General features: G+C 37.1%; 1 protein-coding gene across 7 annotated transcripts in view; it reads right to left on the reverse strand.

Annotated features, from left to right (window-relative positions):
- LOC306864446 (disks large homolog 2) overlaps nt 1-24,670 on the reverse strand; it is a 224,042-nt gene that overhangs the window by 26,319 nt on the left and 173,053 nt on the right. For 3 of the 7 annotated variants that reach the window (XM_079408462.1, XM_079408459.1, XM_079408458.1), the window contains 3 exons: nt 15,411-15,567; nt 12,685-12,787; nt 11,748-11,792 (listed from right to left, as the gene is read on the reverse strand). In XM_079408462.1, coding sequence (XP_079264588.1) covers nt 11,748-11,792; nt 12,685-12,787; nt 15,411-15,567 — 305 coding nt within the window. Of the gene's footprint in view, nt 1-2,249; nt 2,351-11,747; nt 11,793-12,684; nt 12,788-15,410; nt 15,568-24,670 lie in introns of those variants that run through there. The other 4 variants (XM_079408457.1, XM_079408456.1, XM_079408461.1 and 1 more) reach the window with 2 other exon arrangements.

Raw genomic sequence — 24,670 nt, forward strand, 5'->3', positions numbered from 1 at the left:
GAGTGGATAGCTTCATTTTGACCTGAATATAGGGTATTGAGTTAGAAGTTATGGATTCGTGTTTACTGTTTTGAGAATACGAGGCATAGTTTCAAGAAATGTGTTTAAGCAATCGAGAAAAACTGTAAGACCCTCTATTGTTGTTGTTTTTTAGCCTTAAGCCTCAAACTCCCACAAAAATCTGAAAATCTAAATTTATGTGCGCCCTTGATAAAAACCAAGATCCATTTCACAGCTATAATAAGATCCCATATAACTTAAAAAATATGATCATGATAGCTTCATCTGATTCATAAAACCTGTGCAAAAACAGAACCGTTCAAATGTTTGTTTGCAAAAACAACTGTTTTCAAAATTATAAATAATAAAATGCTTCTTGAACACCAAATCAGCTTAACAGAATGATTTCTGAATGGAACAATGGCTGCTGAAAATTCATTGCATTCACAGGAATAAATTACATTTTAAAATACAATAGTCAACATTTGAAGTGGATCAAACAAGTTCATCAAAGTTGTCCTAAGACAAGAACGCATTTTGGTTTTAGATTTTAGGACAACTTTGATGAAAGATTTTGATCCACTTCAAATGTTGACTACTAGTGTATATAAAAATAGTTAATTCAAATTGTAGTCTCAGAGTATTACTATTTTTACTATATTTTTTATTATTAGTGAGCATTACAGTCTAAAACTTTCAAAAGCATTAAAAAAAGTCTTACCAACCCCATTAAAAATAAAAACAATTTTCATTCAGAATAAACTAGTAAATTGGCAAATAACAGTGAATTAAACATACATTTTTGAAGCAGAAAGACCAAAATAGTACTGCCTTGTAAAACATACTCCAATAATCTACATTTTATTTACTTTAGTAAAAGTGCATTGTAGTGTTAAACTGTTGTGTATTTTTCTGGATGGCAAAGACACAGACACTCATTGGCTTTGAAACACTGATTTGCCCTCCTAAAACAGGACTCGTGCTCTTTCAGCAGGTAATCTAGTGCACGGCATGGCAGTTTGTTGAGGGTGCTGCACACCTCAGCCCTGTTTCAGCAGAGAACTACATCTGCTGTGGCTGCTGCTGAGACCAATGTACAGTACACACACACACCGTGTGCTGAACCTGAGCACTCAGCAATGCCCAAAGCCCAGCATGAACACCATTAGACCAACCAAACCAGCACAACGGCCCCAGTAGAGCACCTACCAAACCTGAGCAACACGTTACAGCTGATTTGCCTCCTTTTCTGGTTGCTTTTTTATTAAGTCTCTTTCATTTTGTTTTAACTCATTTAACTGGTCTAAAAATATCTTGTGCAAATAAATAAACCACTAATTAAGCAGATGATTTGATTTGTTTTAAATGAGCATGAGGGTCATCAAAGGGTCTCCTGAGGAATAAGGCTGATTTGAGAGCCCCGTCTGTCCTTGCAGGAACTCAAAGGTCAAATGACAAGTAAATTTTGTCATTAGGCTGCAGGCTGAGAGAGGAAGATCAAGGACAATTATGATGATGATACAATCAGTGATGTGCAGTAAAAGCATACAAAAAGACCTGACTCACAAATATATGCACATTCCCTCCCAATGAAATATGCTAGCGTTATTTAAATCACCTACCTAAACAATAATCTATTGTTAAGATAAATAATCAGAGATTATTTTTCTCCAGCGAAAAAGACAGAAAGAAAGAAAGAAAGAAAGAGAGAGAGAGAGAGAAACAGATTAAAGAGTCTCAGAGTGGTGCAAATCTCAGACGGAGGATAAAGTAGAGAACCCAAAACAATCCTGCAGTGAGGGATGCACTCATCCCGAACAAATCCACCCAAACGAAAAAAGACTGCTGAGCACACAACCTTCAGGAGATGGTTTTTGGGAACATCATTAGAAATGTTTGATAGTCTTTTTTAAATAAAAATCGAAAAAAAAGTTCATACATTGACAGCTATTCACCAGGGAAGTTGCCGCTTAAGAAAACACAATGCTGAAAAACAATATCATGCACAGTTACAACATAAATTGCACTTTTCTAAAGTATAACGTAAATACAACCTCAAATTAAACACAATAAAAAACACTTGCATACACACACACACACACGTGTGCTCGCAAATACATTCCCACTTGAACAGAAACGAATCAGCAACAGCAGAGAAACAGAAAAGGTGAGGGGCTGGACGAGAGGATGGAATAAAGGATAAATGAAGGAACGCATGAATGAAAGAGAGAATAAAAAGAGATTCTCACTCTTCAGGATGCTCGCAGACTGCAGCAGCGTGAGAGATTGACCGCTCCCTACACACAAGCAAAGACTGCCACTCTACCACCTCCTCTCCCTTCTCTCTCACACACACACTCTCCTCCAGACCTGCTCTTATTGGCTGGGATTCTAGAGTGGGCGGGGTTGAGTGTCTTACAGTCCTTCCTCCCTCTAAAGTAGCCCAGATCAAAAGCCATGCTGGATTTTCTCTCTTGATGTCGGCTTTGTGTTTTCAATCTGCAGCGTATTAGCTCGCTTGATTTTCTGCGATTTATACTACTTATTGTAAATAGTGGCAATTATCTGCACCTCAGTATTGTAGTACATTATAAAACAGTATGCAATAATAACTTATTGGGTGGAAATTTAAATTCAACTAAATAATTAATTCATTAATATCTATCTATCTATCTATCTATCTATCTATCTATCTATCTATCTATCTATCTATCTATCTATCTATCTATCTATCTATCTATCTATCTATCTATCTATCTATCTATCTATCTATCTATCTATCTATCTATCACTTAATTATATGTGCTATATTTCTGAACTCCAAGACACTTTTCAGATTCTACTGTAATTCACAAAAATTGCACCTTTCCCTCGAAAAGCGGCAAGGATCTACTGCACATGGAACCTTCTAGACGGATGAAAAGCTTTCAACCCCTGCCTGTCTTAGACCTGCATTTCAAGCTGAAAAATTCGAGGAAGATTACAGGCTGTTTGGGATGATGGATTACCACACGTCCAGAGACAAAGATAAGAAACTGTACAGCAGACGTACATTCAGAAATTCTGTGCTGATATATAAAACGTGCATGTTAAAACAAGTGCATTCAAAACATCTGTCTTAATTTTGCACAAATAACTGCATTTACTGTCATGAATGTTGGTTTCGTATTAGCGTGCACACAGTCAGACACATCCAGGCAGACAGCCGTCATTGCGCATCACTCATACACACACGTTTGTGTCAGTCTGCAGTGAGATGCTTTCAGTTAATAGAGGACAGCTTGTGTAGTCTCATTAGCTGCTGTGCAGTGACTCCAACATGCCAAATACAACTCCACCCACAGCAAGGGAAAAGAGCATCACTGTGCCATGAGGAACAATCACAATGTGTGAGCTACAGAACTGGCAGTGTGACATTTCCAGGAAAAACAGAGACTGTAAATTAAGCCAGCATCATCTGTAATGTGTCACAAGCTTTTAGCTAAATAATACTACTGTATCTACAGACTGCAGTGCTGAGATAGGAAGACAATAGTAAGCAAAGATTGTAACGATGAGTCTAAAGATGTGGTCAGATTAGTGAAATTTTGTGTGCAAAAGGTCCATTGTCAGTAGTGTAGAGATACACACGTGGTCAGAATTGTTGGTACCCTTGGTAAATATGATCAAGGCTGTGGAAATAAATGTGCATTGTTAATCCTTTTGATCTTAAATTTTTTTTAAAAATCACTAAAATCTAAGCTTTCATTGGAGAATAAGAATTTAATATGGGGGGAAAGATCATTATGAAATAAATGTTTTTTTCTCAAATACATGTTGGACACAATTACTGGTACCCCTAGAAATTCTTATGAGTAAAATATATCTTAAATATATTCCCATTCATATTCACAATTTTGAGCACACCAGCGTGATTATGAACATGGAATTATCCAGCCATGGCTTCCTTTTCTTTGAAATTATTTTTCCACCATCAGGGCAATAATTAAGAAGTTCCAATCAACAGAAAATGTTATGAATCTGCCTGGTAGAGGACATGTGTCTATATTGTCCTAATGCACGCTGAGGAGGAGAGTTTGAGTGGCCAAAGGATCACAGCTGGAGAATTGCAGAAAAAGGTTGCGTTTCGGGGTCAGAAAACCTTTAAAAAAAAACATTAAAAAATCATACAGCACCTACATCACCACACATTGTTTTGGAGGGTTTCAAGAAAACAAAAATCAAGAAAAGAAAATCCTTTAACCAAAAAACAATCTCCAGCATATTCTGATGTCAGACACGACTGGAACTCCAAATGGGACTGGCTTCTATGGTCAGACGTAACTAAAAGTTTTAGGTTTTTAGCAGCAAACACTCAAGATGGGTTTGGTGAACACAGGGATAAAAAGTACCCCATGTGTACAATGAAATATACTGCTGTATTTTTAATGTTGAGGGCCTATATTTCTGCTGGAGGTCCTGGACATCTTGTTTAGACACATGGCATCATGGATTCTATCAAATACCAACAGATAAAAAATCTAAAAGTGACTGACTATGTTGTAAATCTTATAATGGGCCATGTTTGGATCTTCCAACTGGACAATGATCCAAGGACAAACCTTAAAAACAACACAAAAATGGGTCACTGAGCACAAAACCAAGCTTCTGCTCTGGCCATTCCAGTTCCTTGACCTGCACCCAATAGAAAATGAGTGGGGTGAACTGAAGAGGAGAAGCACCGTCATGGAGCTGGCAGACTTTTGTCCCTGTGTCTTGTGTTTCCACGTGTTCCCAATGTTTCCATGTCCTTATTTGGTTTTTCCTGTTCCTGTCTTCCTTATTAGTTCATTAGTTTCCGTCTGTGTTGAATTACTCCTCACCTGTTTCAGTTCTTCTTCGTTTGATTTCCTAGTGTTCTTAAGCCCTGTGTCTCCCTGTCTCCCACGTCCGGTATTGTTGGTCTTCACCCCGCTCTATATGTCTTCCTGTGTTGGATTCCTGATGAACTGTATCATTAAAGATATTGTTATTTGAAGAATTCCTCGTTCCCTCGTTCCTTGCTCCAAGCGAAACGTGACAGGAGCTGGTAATCTGAAAGATCTGGAGTGATTCTGGATGAAGGAATGGTCTCTGATCTCTTGTCAGGTGTTCTCTAACCTCATCAGGCATTATAGGAGAAAACTCCTATACTATTTTGGCAAATGGTATTGTTTCAAAAAGTATTGAATAAAAGGGTACCGTTAATTGTGTCCAATGTGTATTAGAGAAAAACATGTATATCATAATGATATTTCCACCCATTTAAAATTCTAATTATCCAATGAAATGTTAGATTTTTGTGAATTTTTTAAATAATACATCAAAAGGATTACCAATGCAGATTTATTTCCACAGTCTTCTTTGATCATATTTACCAAGGGTACCAACAATTCTGACCACGTGTCACGTGTGTATATGAAACACTGCAAGTCATGGATTGTTTCCGAAATCGCATACTTCCCTACTATAAAATAGGTGAAACTGTGTGAAAAGAAAAAAAAAATTACTCAAGTTACCTATTACAGTTTTTCTCGATTGCTAAAACACTATAAACAGGCTTTTGAACTAAAATTTCAAAACCATAACGCCATTTTTCAAAAAGCACACCCATTTTGCTGAACTATAAACACTATTCCCCTGCTTTTTGAGTCACATGAGTCAGATTTGGTGAACTGTTACTGCAAAACTCTACACACAAATCCCTACATTTATCAGTGGTTACACCGTGTGATCATTTAGAAAGCACTAGCATTCGATATAGTTCACTCAAGTCTGCGCAGTTTGAGCTCAATTAGCACACAAGTGGAAACACTAGGAGTCAAAATGTATCACACACCAATCAGAACCTTCGATGGATAGATAAAAGGGCCAAAGTCAGCTTACAGTGTTTCTCAGTGGCTTTGGTGCATTTCTCAGAACAGAAATGAAATTCTCAAAACTACTTGTTCTACCTCCACATCATCTAGTCACTTGTGCACAAAGTTTCTCATTCTTTTGAACAAGTTTCGATTGCTTTAGTACATTCATGCGACTGATTATGTACATTTGTCTGCGGTTTCCTACGTTTTCAGTTGCTCATGTTGCTCAAAATGTATAGTTCTCTGTGCTATTGTCTTACCCCTCAAAACCTCAAGTCATTAGTTCATCGTATAAGTCATTACGGTAAATGCAAAATGGTTGATCTAGTTGTCATAAACTGTCAAGCATATTTTCTACACATTTCGATTAGACTTTTTATAAATTTGCCATGAATTGTTCAAGTGAATCTTGACTTGCACTAATGAAGAATATAGATCAACCAATTATAAACCAGTTCTCTGAAATAGCTCAAAGGTACATCTCACGAACCTTCAATTGGAAAGCATATATAGACAGACGACAACACAAGACTTACAAATTCTGACAGTGGACTTTCTAATTTTTATTTTCACCTTTGTGCACATATTTATTTTTCTATTCTATTCACTATGACGTTGCAATGTGTTTTTTTTTTTTTTTTTTTTTTGGTCAGACCACTAGTAAAAGTGTAACTGTGAATCATATCCAGTCTTTTTCAATCAATATCCCACATACAGTAATGTGTACATTTGTACTTTTGAAAGGATATATGACATACATAAGAAGTGCAGCCTTCTGCATTTCAGTACAGTAACTGTCATCCAAACTGTTGCCATAGTTTACATCAGGTAATACTAACAGAGTGCACTGTTATATTGACAACATGACTAAGCATTTAGCCTTGTTTGTGAACAATGACACAAGGACATCAGGCATGCAAGAGGATTTTACCCCTGCTGCTTGGCCAGGGCCAGTATAGCCTGTGATGTTGAAGAGGTTCTCTGGCCTGTCCCAGACCAAAGACGGGATACTGGGGCAGAATAATAATTTTTGTTGTTTGCTGTATTGTACTGTAGTCTACAGTACATTAAATTGAGGAATAAAACATTTGGGGAGTACCACAAGCAACACTTATTAACACTGTTTTTATAGCATTGTTTTGAATTTATCTCATCAGTGTGTAAAACTGTGTTGTAGTGTGTGTGTTTTTGACTGTTTGTGTGTCATGTCTGAGAGCAAAGTTTGTTTTTTCAGCAAGATTGAGTTGTTTTGAGTGGATAGCTTCATTTTGACCTGAGTATAGGAAGTTTGGGGAATTAAGTTAGAAGTTATGGATTTGTGTTTACTGTTTTGAGAATATGAGGCATAGTTTCAAGAAATGTGTTTAAGCAATCGAGAAAAACTGTAATACTATACAGAACGTACATTTGTAGCAGTCACAAATTCCTTACTCAAAAGAAGTACCTACCCAGAGTACGCAATTTTTGATAAAGCCATTTTTAAACCAAGCTGCTTTCTGTTGGTCAGTGTTGCAAATTCACATGGCCAACTTTGAATATGAGTGAAATTTGCATGGTGTTTTTCTTTTTTTCAAATGAAACGCTCTATTGCACAGATTCCTATTGAAATTTTGGCAACACTTTACTATAGGGACCAGTTCTCTTAACTAGTTGCATGGCTATTATCAACATATTGGCTGTTTATTAGTACTTATAAAGCACTTACTCTGCATGACCATATTCTATATCCCTAATCCTCCTCAAAACCTAAACTTAACAACTAGGAGTTTATTGAGGTAAAAGTTGTAGTGGTTGTTAACAGTGAGAATTGGACCTTAAAATAAAGTGTGACCAAAATTCCTATTGAATGACTGCCATTAAAAATTTTGCAGAGCAACTGTAAATGTGACATCACTTTAAGAGTGATAGAGTGGTATGAAGGTTTGGTCTAAACGTACATGAGTGTGTGTGTGTGTGTGTGTGTGTGTGTGTGTGAGAAAACAGCAAAGCAGGCATGATGGTCATGTATGTTTGAGTCCAGAGACTGTGTATCCTCTTGAGAATCTGCCAATAGAAGCTCAGCCACAGGGTATCTGGGATCAGGGCCAAGCAGTGGCTAAACACTGGCAAAAGTCCACCTCACAGCCCATTAAAGAAATATACACTCCCAAACAACCCAAAGGGGTGTTCTGAAAAACACAAAGTCAAAAAATGACAACAAAAATAACTCTCTCGTGCAAAACAATGCAGGGGTGTTCTAGGTGGTTGCTAAGATGTTCTGACTGGTTGTTAGTGTGTTGCTATGAGATTGCTAGGGTGCACTGAGCAGTTGAAAAGACATACGTGGTTGTCTTTATGATTTTCTGGTCTATGTTTCAGGTTCTTCCTTCAAAGTCTGTGCAATTCATTTTTCTCACCCGCCAGGTGAAAATTGTAAGCCTGATTGCTTAGAAATGTAATAGCACACCTCTCCTCAACAAGCTGCACGATTTGATGTATAATTCATGTCCAATTCGAGTTACGCACTGAAGTTAATAGTCATGGAATATTAATAATATTCCCGAGAGGAGGAGACCTTGTGTGACCCTAAAATTACTTATCAGAAGGTTAAACTAATTAGTTTTGTACAGTCTATGACAAAACATCCAGAATGGGATTATAAATATTATAAATCATGTTCTAGAAAAAATACTTCTCTCTGAATATTGCCCTTTAAATTAGTAACACAACCAAACTTTCTGTTTGAATTCTTGAGGAGTTTCTGGAATAAAAGAGTCTGTTACTGTAAGAATGTCAACTTAGCTGGGATATGATTTTGCTTAATTATCAATCCATCTTCAGTATTCTGTAAATTTTTTGTGTTGCTACACAGCGAGACTGTCGTATTGCAATGACTCGGGGAGTTGCTAATGAAAAGGACCCTTGGAAAGCCCATCTCAGCAGTCCCACAACATCCCTGCAGAAAGTGCAAGCTTGCATTTACCCCCGCAACTTAATGAGCTCAACCTCCCCAGAATCGATCCCGAGAGCATCAGGGGAATTGGATTGAGCCACGGAGAAAAGATCAGATTAGTTGGAATCACGAATCTATGACTAAATACATTTACATTTTACGCATTTAGCAGACGCTTTTATCCAAATAAATACCCATAACGCTGACTATTGCAAACTTGTAAAAGCACCTCCGAAACTTATTGTGAAAACCCACAAAACGTCTATACTAAACAGTTTTGCATAGTGGGTGCATGGCTATATTGCAAACAGAGGAAATTGCCATTAGAATTAAATATTAATGCCAAGAGAATTGATTTTTGTGGATTCACAATACCCCTAACAAAAGCTTGGTCTGCAAAAGTTCAACATTATCATACGAATTTGGGAAATAATGCAAGGGGGCTCAGAGAAAGTTGGGAGTTACTGGTTCAGGAATAGAACAGAATGTCAAAAGTTGTTGGGAGCTGGTCTAGAAACCTTTGATGACTCTATCTCTTGCCACCATCTGAATAAAAAAGCTTCTTCACCTCCTCCATCTGTTAAAGAAGTCCTCAATACCTTATTTATGAATGGGAAACCCTATGTACTTATAACCCTATGTAATTCATTCCCCCAAAGCACTTCCGCCCCTCCTGCCAGACACAGACTGTCACCTTAACCATGTCTCTGCTACACATATCTAACTGCTTTATATTGGATCTCATCCAATGATATATGCTGGATGGGTGTCAGAAGTTAGAAAATCATTGGTCAGACTCCACTACAGTCTTCAGAATGATAGGAATCCTCTATATTGAATAATATATTATCAGTCTCCAGTATGATTATAGCAGCCCTCGCTGTCTTAAAATCAATTAACATCAACTGAGGAACAGCAGAAGATCATATGATATCAGAAAGATGCATACAGATGCATCATGTGTCAGTCATACAGAATGCCTGCTGGTTATTATTTTTACTCAATCAACGTAGTGTTACTTATCATTTAATAATACATGCATTAACATATACAGTGGTCCCAACAAGTATTCAGACAATTAAGTCACATTTAAAAATGTATGAATGCTATTATATTAAATACAAATTCCAAGCTGCATCTGCAAACTTAATCGGTTTAGAAAAAGTTTAGAAAACTGCTATAGACCAAAAAGTAGTCTGTGTTTGTGAGTGGGCTAACATGCTGCCATCGTGTGTGTTTTGGTAAGGGTGTGTTGGTTTCAGCAGGGTAGGTAGTTTGGGAGAGGAGAAGGTCAAAGGTGACAGAGGAGGCGAGGAGAGGAACGGAGACAGTGAGCAGTGCAGTAAGACAAGCATGGCTGCTGACCCGAACCCTAACCCTGAGCTCTTAAATTAGCTCCTGTAAGAGACCTAAACCTAAAAAAACACCAAGTTTTGTGGCTTTTAGTCCATGTATGTTAGCTCTGAGGCCATCTACCGTATATCAGTGGTTTTCAACTCCAGATCTCAGGACACACCTCCCAGAATGTTTTAGTTGTCTCCACTACTTCCATTACACATGAGTTGAATCAGCTGTTTTAATTAGTAAGCCATCTAAAACATTCTGGGAGGTGGTCCTCAGGACTGGAGTTAAGAAACACTGTGAGCAAATTTAAATCATAACATATACACAGACTTTCTCTTAAATGGACCAAAAATAAGAGCCAAATATCTATCCACAAAAAAGATCAAATAGCCTATAAAGAATCAATATGCAAGAATTTCAATGTACAATTTATCAACATAAAATACTGTTTTATTTTAGAATAAAACATAAAAAATAAAATACGGCTCCAACAGTGCTACTACTTCTAATGTAAAATAATAATACTCAATGTTTTATACTCAATTGTGCAGTTCATATGAATCAGTCCTTCCTTATGCTTAGTTACAACAATTAAATGCACACTGCTATTCAGTAGTTTGGGGTCTGTAAATATTTTTCTAATGTTAGAAATTTTCTAATTCAAATAAATGCTGTTCTTTTCAATTTTCTATTCACCAAAGAATCCTGAAAAACCTATAATGGTTTACACAAATATATTAAGCAGTACAATTGTTTTCAACATTAATAATAAAAGAAATGTTGACAGTTTAGTGTGGCTGCTGAAAATTCAGCTTTGTTATGTTGCTTTGTTCCTCATCTTCTGTAAATAGCTTTGGATAAAAGCATCTGCTAAATGTATAAATGCAAATGCTATCATGGGGAAAAACAAAATATTAAAATATAAAACATGGTAATAATATTTCTCATTATTACAGTTTTTTTTATATATAAAAAATAATGCAGCCTTAGTGGGCATAAGAGGCAAAAACATCCAAAAATCCATCACCCCCAATATAATCTAATATTTATGATTTATCGCTTATGTATCTCATTTCTAAGTCCATTTATATAAAAAATTGCTAAAAGGAAAATGTAAATGTGATAAAATGTCTTGATCTCCCAGGATTCAAATCTGGATGTGTATGTAGCCGTCTGTGTTGGACGGGTGGGTTAGAGCCAAAAACAAACACAACAGGGGCCGAGGAGAGTTTATCAAGTGAGGCAGCAGGCAGGGGGAACACAGGATGCACACAGGATTATCAGGAGAGCAAGGTCTCTCTCTGTTCCTTTCCCCTGAATGAGAGGCCCATGGTCAGAGCCGCCACTGGGGCAAGAATGAGACCACGTTCCTCAGCCAGACTGCAAAGAGTTAGATGAGCTGAGCTGAGAACTTCAAATCTAAGTGCTCCAACTGTCCTGGAGTTCCCATAAGCCTCAAGGGAAGGCAAAACAAAGGAACTGTAAAATCAGCCGTTCTAGCGGACAAGTAGCGGTTTAGTTGTGGTCTAGCTCTGTGCAGTCTGTCTGTGTGGTACTGCGCTTGACCCAGGTGCTGATCACATGGCACAAACCTGCAGTTGGAGGCGGGGCCCGGCGTGGGGAGCACAGGGCAAGTTCTGACGGGTGAAAAAAGAGAGGACATATCAGTACACACCTGACCACGCTGCCACATCTGTCTCTCTCACCTTATCACAGACTGTATGAGCACACACCTGCAGCTCATGCTACGCACACCTCATATACCGTTTCCAATATCATAGAGAATATGCTTATACTTTAAAGGTAAAGTGTGTCATTTCTGGTGCCCCTAGACAATTACAATTGGAAATATAATGAATTTTACATACAGAGTGTGGCTGGATTTAGTTCTAAAACTCAGAGCTAGCATTTTTAACCGGAGTTCCATCATCTGGAATTCAGTGGGTTTTTTGAATTAGGGTAAATGTCTTAAATATTGTCTGTCGTTAACACAAGCTCGAGATATTTTTATTTTATATTTATTAGTTTTATTCAGTATGTCACATGAACCTTCAGAAATCATTCTAATATGCTGATTTGGTGGCTGAAGAAACATTTCTTATTATTATCACAGCTGAAAATGGTTGTGCTGCTTAATATTTTGTGGAAACCTTGAAAACATTTTTGTAGAATTCATGAATCCTAAGAAAGGGTTGCCTGATGGAAAAAATGACACACTTCACCTTTATGTAAGATAAGCCAGTGAAAACATTCTCAGATCTGAGACTACTGTGATGCATCCGACCCCATCTGAATGGGTCACTGGAGTCCAGAGCAGACACTTAACAGACACTTATCAAACACCCCAAGGGCACATGCGCTATTCTGTAACAGTCAGGAAGAATAGCATGGCCCAAAATGTCTAGGTGTGTTGTGTTTCTGTCATGCCTGCAACTAAAGGTGACCTCTGCACTCTGAGTGGCTCCATGAATAAGAAACATGTGACCTTCAGCGACAATGTTTGGTCAGGAGGAGCTGAGGAACACTTACCCTCGGGCCGGTATTGGGCGATGATGGTTACCGTCTGGCCTGCTCCTTTCAGTGCAGCTGCAGCTTGTTCGTGAGTGGCACCTCGCAGATCAATTCCATTAACCTAAAATCAATCACAACAAAGGTGGTTACATCAATAGCATCTAACTGTGAATGATGTTTCATCAATGACTGTTTGATCATTTATTATCGGTAACAAAATACAAAGCATGTGATAATAAAAGCTAATTCTTCAACTGACCTAAATCGGTGTCTTAAATTGTATGAATTAAATGCGCAGCAATACTGTCAGTACTATTAAAGCTCTCTTACGAATTCATATTTAAAATTGCCTGACTCTCAGAAAATGTGGTATCTTTTGATCTGGCACAAGAAACGATCCAGGCACACAGTTCTTCGGCTCAAGAAAAGCCTACAGTAGAGGATCAGTGGGCGGCAGTACCCTGTAGGCCAGAGTCTGCAACAACTGGACCACAAAGTAATCAGTGTTCCCCCAAAATATGAGTTTGGCTACGTTGTGTGCATTATCAGTTCTATGACACAATTTGAGCCATTGAAAGTCTATGTTCAAGCAGGTTGGGAATTGCTGTATACTGCTGGCACACAAACCTGGAGCAGGTGTTGCAGCCAAACTGCTGGTAAAGTTGCAGCACTCAATTTTTTTCTAATAAATAACACAACAGTAATTGTAAAAAAAATCTCAATTAAGATTACATGAAGACTCCAGTCAAATCAGTGGCCTAAAAACTGTTTTATGGTGGCCAACACGTTGAGATCACATGATCAGGCAAATACTATTTATTTTATGTATCCCTCCATTACTGGAGACTTTCACTTGTGGAATAAATTAATCATTGCTGACAACAGTTGTAGTCCTCACGTAGCAGCTTGTTAGGAAAGAACATTTTTTAAGCACAGAGCAGTTTGAGGTACACCACAATTAAAAAGTTTGGGCTTGGTAAGATTTTTACAATGTTGTTTGAAGAAAGCCTCTGAACTAAATGCTCACCAAGGCTGCATTTACATGATCAAAATACATTAAATAATAAAGCAATGTAAAGTAATATATAAAATATTCAGATTTTTTTTCAGGATTTTCTGATTAATCGAAAGTTGGATGGAAAATTACTACTGGAAATAGAAATCGTTTTCAACATTATAAAAGTCATAAATATAATTTTTTTTTTTAATGGTCGTGTATGGGTGTGTAATTTATGTTTCAAAACAAAATGTGAAAATACCTTAAAGCAATGAAGTAATGTTAACCATTACGACCAACGACCTTATGCTGCTCATTAACTAAAAAATGTCAACTCTCCTTTGGTGTCATAAATGTTTCTACAAACGTTTCTCAATGCCTGGATAACACAGTGACTTCATGTTTTAGCTAATCAAAACAGCTAAGTGGTTAGCATTATAGGCTTATAAGCTAGTAGGCTAAGTTATTACAGCAGATTACTACTAATCGAAGGCTAAGTGATTTTTTAAAAGTAATTTTATATGTAAATTAAAAAAACATTTACATATTTTAATGATTAAAACTAAAAGCAATTTTCTATAATTTCTAATTAGTTTCAGAATCTCTTTGGGGTTCAGAGGGACTGGTCTCTGCTGGGGAGCCGGATCTGGAGTGACACCAGGTTTAGGACTACAAACAGAGTCAACGTGAGACTACAGCACAGTGGGAGGGGCAGGTGAAGTGTGTGTATGTGAGTTTCAGCATGCCTGCAGCGTATCCTAATGCTAATTTAGCAGTGTGAACTCAGAAGGTACACCACAGCTATTCTTAGACCCCAAATCAGGCCAGCACTCCATTATCTCTTCCCTCCCTCTCTATTTCTCTCCTCTGCCTTGTTCTTTCTCACTCTCTAATCAGTGTCCTAAGAAGGCAGGCCATGATTGCTCTCGGCTCAAGTGGCACCGAAAATAATTGCGGCGGGGATCTGGATGTAGGGGACTGATTACGACCAGCGAGTCCTGATGCTCTGAAAAACATAAATGATGAGATCAGCGACAGGAAATCAGCTCGGAGAGCTTCTCGAGTGGATCGCTGATCTGGATTGTTTCAATGAGAGCTGTAATTGCGCTGTCAATGAACACGTTGCAAAAAATGTTACGGCACTGTGTCTGTGCCAAAAACTAAAATTATAATGAAAAAATGAAACCTGGTAGCCTACTGGTGGAGTTTTGAGTGGTGACTAGACAAAAAAAAAAAAACGTAGCAAACAAAAAAGTGTTTTCAGCACAGGTTTGGTAGGGTTGATGTGATGTGATGGTGCCACCTCCTGTTCAATAGAGGTTCTGGACTACTCTGGGAATTTAAATATACCAATTTGAATGTATACCTAAACACATGCATGTAATAATTAAGCATTAAAATTACTCCATTAAACATTTAGGTATCTTCAATCACGGATGACCATGCTTAGAGGACCTAAATGTAAGCTAAAGATACGAGTTCACTTAAAAACCTAGATTTATCAACTACTAATTTGAATATTAAGGGAAATGTGTGCTTGTTTATGGTGGTTTACAGCCTTGTTTTTAACATAGAAAATCTAAATATGACTTCTATTCATGACCTAACCTTAATAAATACTAAACCAATAAATGGCTGTTTATAGCAAACTTTAAGATTAACATACCTTATTATAATCTCTGCAATATTATTTAGCCTTTTTTCCCCTCATATATACAATTTACGTATTTTCAGGACATCCACTTACGGACAGGATCTGGTCTCCTCTCCGTAGCTCTCCGCTGAGGTCTGCGGGCCCTCCTGCAAGTATGAAGGAGACGAAAATGCCTTCTCCATCTTCTCCTCCTACGATGTTGAAGCCCAGTCCGGTGGAGCCCTTGTGCAGAACGATCTTCCTGGGCTCCCTGTACACACAGTTGAGGTAATACATCAGCTCAGAGTCCGTAGGGCTCAGCATCTCCATTGACGCACACTACGCTACTTTGTAAACATATACATGCAATCTACGCGTGCACACACACACGCATCCACACTCTTGGGTCGGTCCAAACGGTCTACAATGTAGACGAGCACAATAGCTGACACCTATTGGGGACTGCTCCACTTATGTGCTATTTGTCCCATTTCCGTACGGTTTCCTAGAAACGGAGAAGACGCACAGACACACACTCTCTCTCTCTCTCTCTCATACACACACACACACACACACACTTCATGCTGTGTATATATAGTATAATTTAAAATAAAACAAAATTAAGAGTTTTAAATGTCAGTATAACATGTCAGTAACATGAATTATAATGGCAAGCAGTGTAGAATCTAAAATATAAAATGATCTATAAGGATAAATCTTATTTATTTCCTTTTAATTTCTCAAAAATCCTGAAATTAAAAAAATATTACTTTATTTATGAGTTTAAATCAGATTTTGAATCTCAAGCTGTGCTGAAATGCATTACAGATTGTGTTAAAATGATCCCAAAAAGTCTGATCCACTTATCTTGGGCCCTTTCAGTTAGTCATATGATCCTGGAAGTTAGGGCATCATCCTGTCAAGTGTGACCAATCAAACCAAGAGATATCTTGAGCTGTGACACTTCTGTCAGATACACTTGAAATGTGGTGATACACAATCTCCTGATTTTACAGATGATAATGCAAAGAGACGACACCCGAGATGGAGCTATTTTAGAACAGAAGGCTAATCTGTTAGCGCTGTCTTCTCTCTGACCTAGTTGTGAGGAGGAGGCAGGCCCTCTCTCTCCTTCCTCTCTCTCTCCATCACTTCATCTCTCTCCCAATGCGTCTGCTTGGCTCGCCTCTGAGTGATGATGCTCTTCAGGCCATAAACAGAAACTAAGCCAAGCTGCATCCCATGAAATGTGAAAACACTTTTTGGACAAAATCATTATATTTTAAAACCTTTTTTTTTTTGGATTGGCTACAGTGCAAAGAATAAAACCATGGCAGAACACATAAAACAATGTGAGTAGAACCAAACAGAAGGCACTGCCAACCGGTTGCATCAGCAGCTGATCAAACCAACCAATGTAATTAGTCAGCAGAGCTGGGTAGATTACTTACAAATTGTAATCTGTTACTGATTCCAGATTACATGACCAAAATTGTAGTCAGTAATGTAATCCGTTACATTACACATTTTAGGTAATATAATCAGATTACTTTTAGATTACTTTTGATTTAACTCATTAATCGCATTGATTTAAATAGCATTATCTTGTACCATAATGATGTAAAAAATGCTAAGAGTAAGAAAACTTGTTCCATTCATTGTAATTTACAATATAAAGTGCATGAAACATTATATTACATCAAGGTTTCCCAAACTAGGGTTCGTAAAGGAACTGCAGGGGGGTTGTGTGTTTAATGAAAAGATGACAATTAATTAAATCATAAAAAAAATAATAATAATTTTAAAACAAACTCCCTTTTGAGGAAAGTCCCTTCACTCGGCGGCCATATTTGCAACGCCTTCTTAATCTTAATGAATGGGGGAATCCTGAAATCTCAAAAACTGCTTGCTGAACTCACTATTAAATTACATATGTCAAATCAGCAACAAAAATCTGAAATTAATGGCTCAATGAATGTTGTTTCTTATGCTAAAATAGCATTTAAAAAGCTTATTTTTCAGGCTAGATCAGCCAATGCGTATGCGGAATCATAACCTGCTTATACTGTGCATGTGCATTAGCTGGTCTAGTCAGGTTTCTATGGGAAATTTGGCCCTTTCATTTAGAAGGTGGGACTATTCCTACATATTGCGCATTGCAGTTTCTCCCATTCATAAGTAGGCCTATAGGAGTGAACCGTCTTTGTATTTCTATAGTCTTTGTTTTAAATAAAATAAATATTTTTATTTACCTGCATGCCATGTGATCATTAATCAACATCAAAGAAACCGTGAAGATGCAAATGTGATGCTTAATTATTGAAATATTTATTTTAAAACCTTAAAGCAAATATATTCTGTGAATAAGGTATAGATGACAAAAAGTTTTGGAATGCCTGCATTACATGTAACTAAGAAATAATGTGAATATGTGCATTTTAATTAATTAATAACACATGGTTAAAAAAAACCTACAGAGTAATAATTCAAATAAAAATTAATGTGTTCATCAACTACTGATGAACACATTCATCAGTAGTTGATCAGTAGTTGATGTAATGTTGAAACTCTTCTTAAACCTGAAATTATTTTTATCCAGTGGTCAAATGCTGTCTATGTGTGAATGTCCACAAAACTGGACTATATATACATATATAATATGTATATAATCGCTAGGCTATTTTAGAAAGGAAAATGCAAAAGATGAAAAGGAGAAATTAGGGAGAATTAATCATTTATGAATAATTTATTGCAATTGTGTGAATAATATGTAATCATGTAATCCATAAAAATGTAACTGTAGTCTGATTACGAGTACTTTAAAATGTAATTTACTCTGATTACAAGTACTTCATTTTTGGAATCTGATTACGTAATCCAGATTACCCAGCTCTGTCAATCAGTGGTAATCCTGATTGTGTCAGTAATCCTGTTTTTCAGCAAATCAGTTACGACTGCTTGGCCAATGGTAAACAATCTAATTAATATTCATGAGTCAGACTGGCAAGGCCTCTAGCTACCACCCATCAGCAGGATCACGGCTCAATGATTTTTACGTTTTTTCAGGACAACTATGGCATACGTACTGAAAAATATTTGGTGTAGGATTTACTTTGAATCAATTTTCCCTCAGAAATTGCTAGACCTTGCTATCCATCCATTCATCCATGATTTGTTGGAGATGTTTTACGTAGAGCAAAATGATAAAAGCCACATCTTTGACAATGTTTAACAACTTACATCTTGCCTAAAACTCTGCAACAAAATACATATCTGATATCCATAGACTGCATTCTCTCGGAGGATATATCTAAATGTGTGGTTTTGGTGGCTATTAATACAATGCTGCCTAATACATTCACCTTTAGTCTACAGTAGTCAACATTTGAAGTGGGTCAAAAAGGTTCATCAAAGTTGTCCTAGGACAAGAACACTTTTCAGTTTTAGATTTTAGGACAACTTTGATTAACCTTTTTGATCCACTTCAAATGCTGACTAGTATATAAATTGAAGACATCAGAATAAATTAATCAGATATTCTGATTTTATGATCAGTCTGATGCTATGGAAATAGAGCTCACATGTTTAGCAGTAGCCATTAGATAAATAATGCTGCCTATTGTTAATGAATGAGTGCAGCAGTGAAAGAAAAATGCATGCCCTGCAAAGAATTAAAGCAAAGAACAGCTGCTACTCTCTATGCACTTTGTAATACAGCCAAGATGTGAACATGGGCTGTTTTACCTCTAGATGGCACCATTTTTTCACCCATATAATCCAGAGAAACTGAATCTAGCCTGAATCCAAACTGCACACTTCTACAGAAAGCAAAAAATCCATCTCCATATTTGAGAATCTACTAAATCAGGTAGATTCTCAAATATGGTTTCATGCACAAAAATTTCACTGAACTCTGCTCAAGCTATTCAAACAACATTATGCTTCAGGATGAGGTATAAAACCATTAATGTATGCGCAAGGATAATTGGGACAACTGAAATGTCACACGAGGTTATGCAATCGAACAACAATCCGTCTTTACACTGCAAATGCAGCACAGAAAAGGTGCGTTGCTGTCAGACTATTTAAATGAGGCACAGAGGTGGCATAGGTGCTGATTGCTAATTGTCTCGCACAGCTGACAGAAGACAAGACACATGCTGACTGTCATGACAATGATAAAGTGTAAGATGGATCTGATTCTATTTATCTTAATCAGTGGTCCGTTTAATGGTGAAAGTGGAAGAAATTATGATGGAAATAAATTATAACTCTAAAATTGTATATAATAATGATGACTGGTAAAAGATAATAAAAAGTCTAAGATTAAAGTCTGCATGAAACAGAAGTTGATGAAGTGATAGACTAGTTTGAAAATATGCTTTTTTTAAGATTCCAAAGGCACATTAATTTAAAATAAATAAATAAATAAATCTTAAATCATTTATAATAAACACAATATTTTATTTTTTTAAAAATCCCATTTTACTTTAATGAATAACAGCCACTATTTATAAATATAGATGTTTGGATAAGTTTTTTTTTTTCTTAAAGTAAGTAAAAGTTAGTCATTTTTTTTTACTTAAAAGCTTAAAAGAAACACCTGAGCCCTGCATTATTCTAGTTTATATAAATATAAATTGCAGCTTATCACTCAGAGAAGCATCTGTGACAGCTGATCTCGAGTCTGAGGATTCATGCTGATACTAATGACACGCTGATCATTATGTATTTGACACCGCATATAGATTTATTTTGAGTAACGGCTGGCTCAGAGGTGGGTTGAGTGCTTGTAGCGCCCCGCCGGCTGTAACCACCCTCATTAAACTCTCTCAATCTTTTTTCTTCACTTACATTTCTATCCTCCAAACTTCTTCTCCTCTCTCGTTCTCTCCTTTATCCCTTTCTCTCTCTCTCTACTGGCTGCAAAATGCTGATAGAGCTCCTGTCTGCCTCCCCCAGCACCTCAGTCCCAGATTACAAACAGCTATTGTTTATCATTTCAAATTCAGAGCCAAATGGGAAAACAAACCAAATAGATTACACTCGTTTTCAATTCACAATACCTGAGGAGAAAAGGGGCGGATTGGCATTTCATATGCAACCCCTCACACATCTTTACCCGCCACCACTTATTCACTGTCACCCTGTGTTATTCTCCTTCCCTTCTTTCTCTTAGCATTCTTCCACTGTAAGAGCATTCTGAATATGAAAATGTGTCAGAAGCCTCATCCACGTGAAATATAAGCTGTCGTTTCTAATGGGTTGGCACGCTACGCTCCTGTCGGATGCCAAAATAACCACTGCTTTTCAAATTCAACCTCAATAAAGGAAAATAATTGCAGAGTACCTGTATGGCCCTCAGCCTTGAAGAAATGGGCTGAAAGCTAAAAGCTGCATATTTCAGCACTCAACAAAGCAAGGAACACTTTAATGAATTCTTGTTCTTTCACACTACCTGGACTTAGTAACTTGAAACAAATTCTAGTTTGTCAGTCAAATTGTTTAAACGTGTGCTGTAAAGAGCATTAATCCCATTACACGTCATCTATTGTAAACACACTGGTCTTTTTAATGAATCATTCAGAATCTATCCATCCATCCATCCCAATTCATTTTGAGCTGGTCCTTCAAAATCCATCCATCCATCCAGGGGCGGACTGGGACAAAATTTCAGGCCGGGAAATCTCACACTCATTCAGGCCATCTCATACATCCACAACAAATTTTGAAAAAAGTTTAAATCCCTAGGCTGGGGCCGCGAAAAAATAATTTAATTTTATCTCTTGAACTTCCATTTTCCTTTTTAGTCTCTTCATTTTCCCTGACATCTCTCTGTCCCTCATGTGTTTACTTTTTCACTAATTTTCCTATCTCCACCTTGTTGCAAAACAACCAACTCATTGTAATTTGTTTGCACATATACATAGTATTGTTTTATCTTGCCTAAATGTCAAATGTAAATTAGTACATTAATAGCTACATCTTGAATATATCTTTACAGAAAAATCTTGACACTGAACATGTTTTTGCATTATAATGGGCCATGTTTGTCCTAAGTAATATTAACCATTATTAGGCCTATGGTAAAAGTATAGTAACCATGTTTTTTTGGTGGATTGATTACTATTTGTATAACCAAATTTTTACTACAAATACTGAAACATAGCGTAGCAAACCCATTGTTAATTTGTGGTTACATTCTTAAAAATAAAGGTGCTTAAAATGTTCTTCATAGTGATGTCATAGAATAACCATTTTTGGTTCCACAAAGAACCGTACAGTCAAAGGTTCTTATTTTTATAATCCGAAGAACCTTCTTTAGCCACAAAGAACCTTTTGTGAAACAGAAAGGTTCTTCAGATGTTAAAGGTTCTTTATGGAAGCATGTAGACAAAAAGGGTTCTTCTGGCATCGTGAATGAGTGTAATTTAACTATAGCAACAAAGGTTTTATTTTTAGTAAAACCAGGTTAATTTTCGTAAGGGTTGTGTTGTTGTTTGCCTTATGTGAATATTTGTCTGCTATTCCTACTCTTTACAATAGTAATTACGTCCTTTTGGTAATTTTTCAGTAATTGACTGCTACTGCCGACATTTGCTAGCAGTTTAATGTTTAACTAAGTAAACAAAGACAAAACTACAATAGTCTGTTTACAGATGTAACAGATGAAGTCCTGAACAGGACAGTTTAGCCTCTCTGCTCCACCTGGGCACTTCCACTCCATTCTCGAGTCTCGCATCCTTTTGGCGGACACGCGAACACGCAGAGCATGCACGAGGCGAATTGCATTGCCAGCAAGACTAAAACCGACCCATGAGTTTTATTATTGAATGGCGAATTCGAAAATAATCACTTTAGTACATTCGGCAGGCAACAAAAACAACAACAACAGCAACAATATATATAAAAAAAAAATAAAAAAAAATGGAGGGCAGCGGTGCTCCCTATGGCCAGTCTGCTCCTGCATACATCCATCTCAATTCATGAACATAACACTTTTGAGCAGGTCCTTTTAAAGAATCGTTCAAAACTCATCCATCCTGATTCAAGAACATATGACTCTTCTGAGCTGGTCCTTTTAATGAGTCGTTCAAAATCCATCCATCAACCCATCCATCCATCCATCCCGATTCATGAACATGACGACTCTTTTGAGCTGGTCCTTTAATGAATCGTTCAAAATCCATCCCGATTCATGAACATATGACTCTTCTGAGCTTGTCCTTTTAATGAATCGTTCAAAATCTATCCATCCATCAACTCATCCATCCCGATTCATGAACATGACGACTCTTCTGAGCTGGTCCTTTTAATGAGTCGTTCAAAATCCATCCATCAACCCATCCATCCATCCATCCCGATTCATGAACATGACGACTCTTTTGAGCAGGTCATCTATCTATCTATCTATCTATCTATCTATCTATCTATCTATCTATCTATCTATCTATCTATCTATCTATCTATCTATCTATCTATCTATCTATCTATCTATCTATCTGCAGTTGTTAAGCCCCTTCTGAAAAAGCGCAATCTTGATAACACCATGTTGAGCAACTATAGACCCATATCAAATCTTCCTTTCATAGGTAAGATTATTGAAAAGGTAGTTTTTAATCAGCTGAACAACTACTTAAAGTCAAATGGATACCTGGACAATTTTCAATCTGGTTTCCGAGCACATCACAGCACAGAGACAGCACTCATTAAGATAATAAATGATATTCGCGTCAATTCTGATTCTGGCAAAATATCAGTGCTGGTACTACTAGATCTTAGTGCTGCGTTTGACACTGTCGATCATAACATACTTTTAGAGAGACTGGAAAACTGGGTCGGGCTTTCTGGGATGGCACTCAAATGGTTCAGGTCATACTTAGAAGGGAGAGGTTATTATGTGAGTATAGGAGAGCATAAGTCTAAGTGGACGGCCATGACATGTGGAGTCCCACAAGGCTCAATTCTTGCACCGCTCTTGTTTAACCTGTATATGCTCCCACTAAGTCAGATAATGAGGAAGAACCAAATTGCCTATCACAGCTATGCTGATGATACCCAGATTTACCTAGCCTTATCTCCAAATGACTACAGCCCCATTGACTCCCTCTGCCAATGCATTGATGAAATTAACAGTTGGATGTGCCAGAACTTTCTTCAGTTAAACAAGGAGAAAACTGAAGTCATTGCATTTGGAAACAAAGATGAAGTTCTCAAGGTGAATGCATACCTTGACTCTAGGGGTCAAACAACGAAAAATCAAGTCAGAAATCTTGGGGTGATTCTGGAGACAGACCTTAGTTTCAGTAGTCATGTCAAAGCAATAACTAAATCAGCATACTATCATCTCAAAAATATTGCAAGAATTAGATGTTTTGTCTCCAATCAAGACTTGGAGAAACTTGTTCATGCCTTTATCACCAGCAGGGTGGATTACTGTAATGGTCTCCTCACCGGCCTTCCCAAGAAGACCATTAGACAACTGCAGCTCATCCAGAACGCTGCTGCCAGGATTCTGACTAGAACCAGAAAATCTGAGCATATCACACCAGTCCTCAGGTCCTTACACTGGCTTCCAGTTACATTTAGGATTGATTTTAAAGTACTTTTACTCGTTTATAAGTCACTCAATGGCCTAGGACCTAAATATATTGCTGATATGCTCACTGAATATAAACCAAACAGACCACTCAGATCATTAGGATCGAGTCAGTTAGAAATACCAAGGGTTCACACAAAACAAGGGGAGTCTGCTTTTAGCTATTATGCGGCCCGCAGCTGGAACCAGCTTCCAGAAGAGATCAGATGTGCTAAAACATTAGCTACATTTAAATCAAGACTCAAAACTCACCTGTTTAACTGTGCATTTGAATGAGCACTGTGCTGTATGTCCGAACTGACTGCAATACATTTTATGTATAATCATTTTCTTTAAATTTATTTTAAATCATTTTCTATATCATTTTAAAATTCCTTGTTTTTATTATTCTTATTTCCATGTTTTTATTGATTTTAATGTCTATTTCACTTTCTTTTATGTAAAGCACTTTGAATTACCACTGTGTATGAAATGTGCTATATAAATAAACTTGCCTTGCCTTGCCTTATCTATCTATCTATCTATCTATCTATCTATCTATCTATCTATCTATCTATCTATCTATCTATCTATCTATCTATCTATCTATCTATCTATCTATCTGTCCATCCATTCTCACAATTTCACACTCCCTTTTTCCCACAGAACAGAAAACTATGACCTCTGAAATAAATCCACGAATACCTTATGATCTTTGCTGGGTTTCTCTCAGGCTTTGACACTCTGTGGTGCCAATCTATAACTGCCACCGATCGATCAACCTACTCATAACAAT

Source organism: Barbus barbus (genome assembly GCF_936440315.1).
Source record: "Barbus barbus genome assembly, chromosome: 45".
Lineage (NCBI taxonomy): Eukaryota > Metazoa > Chordata > Actinopteri > Cypriniformes > Cyprinidae > Barbus > Barbus barbus.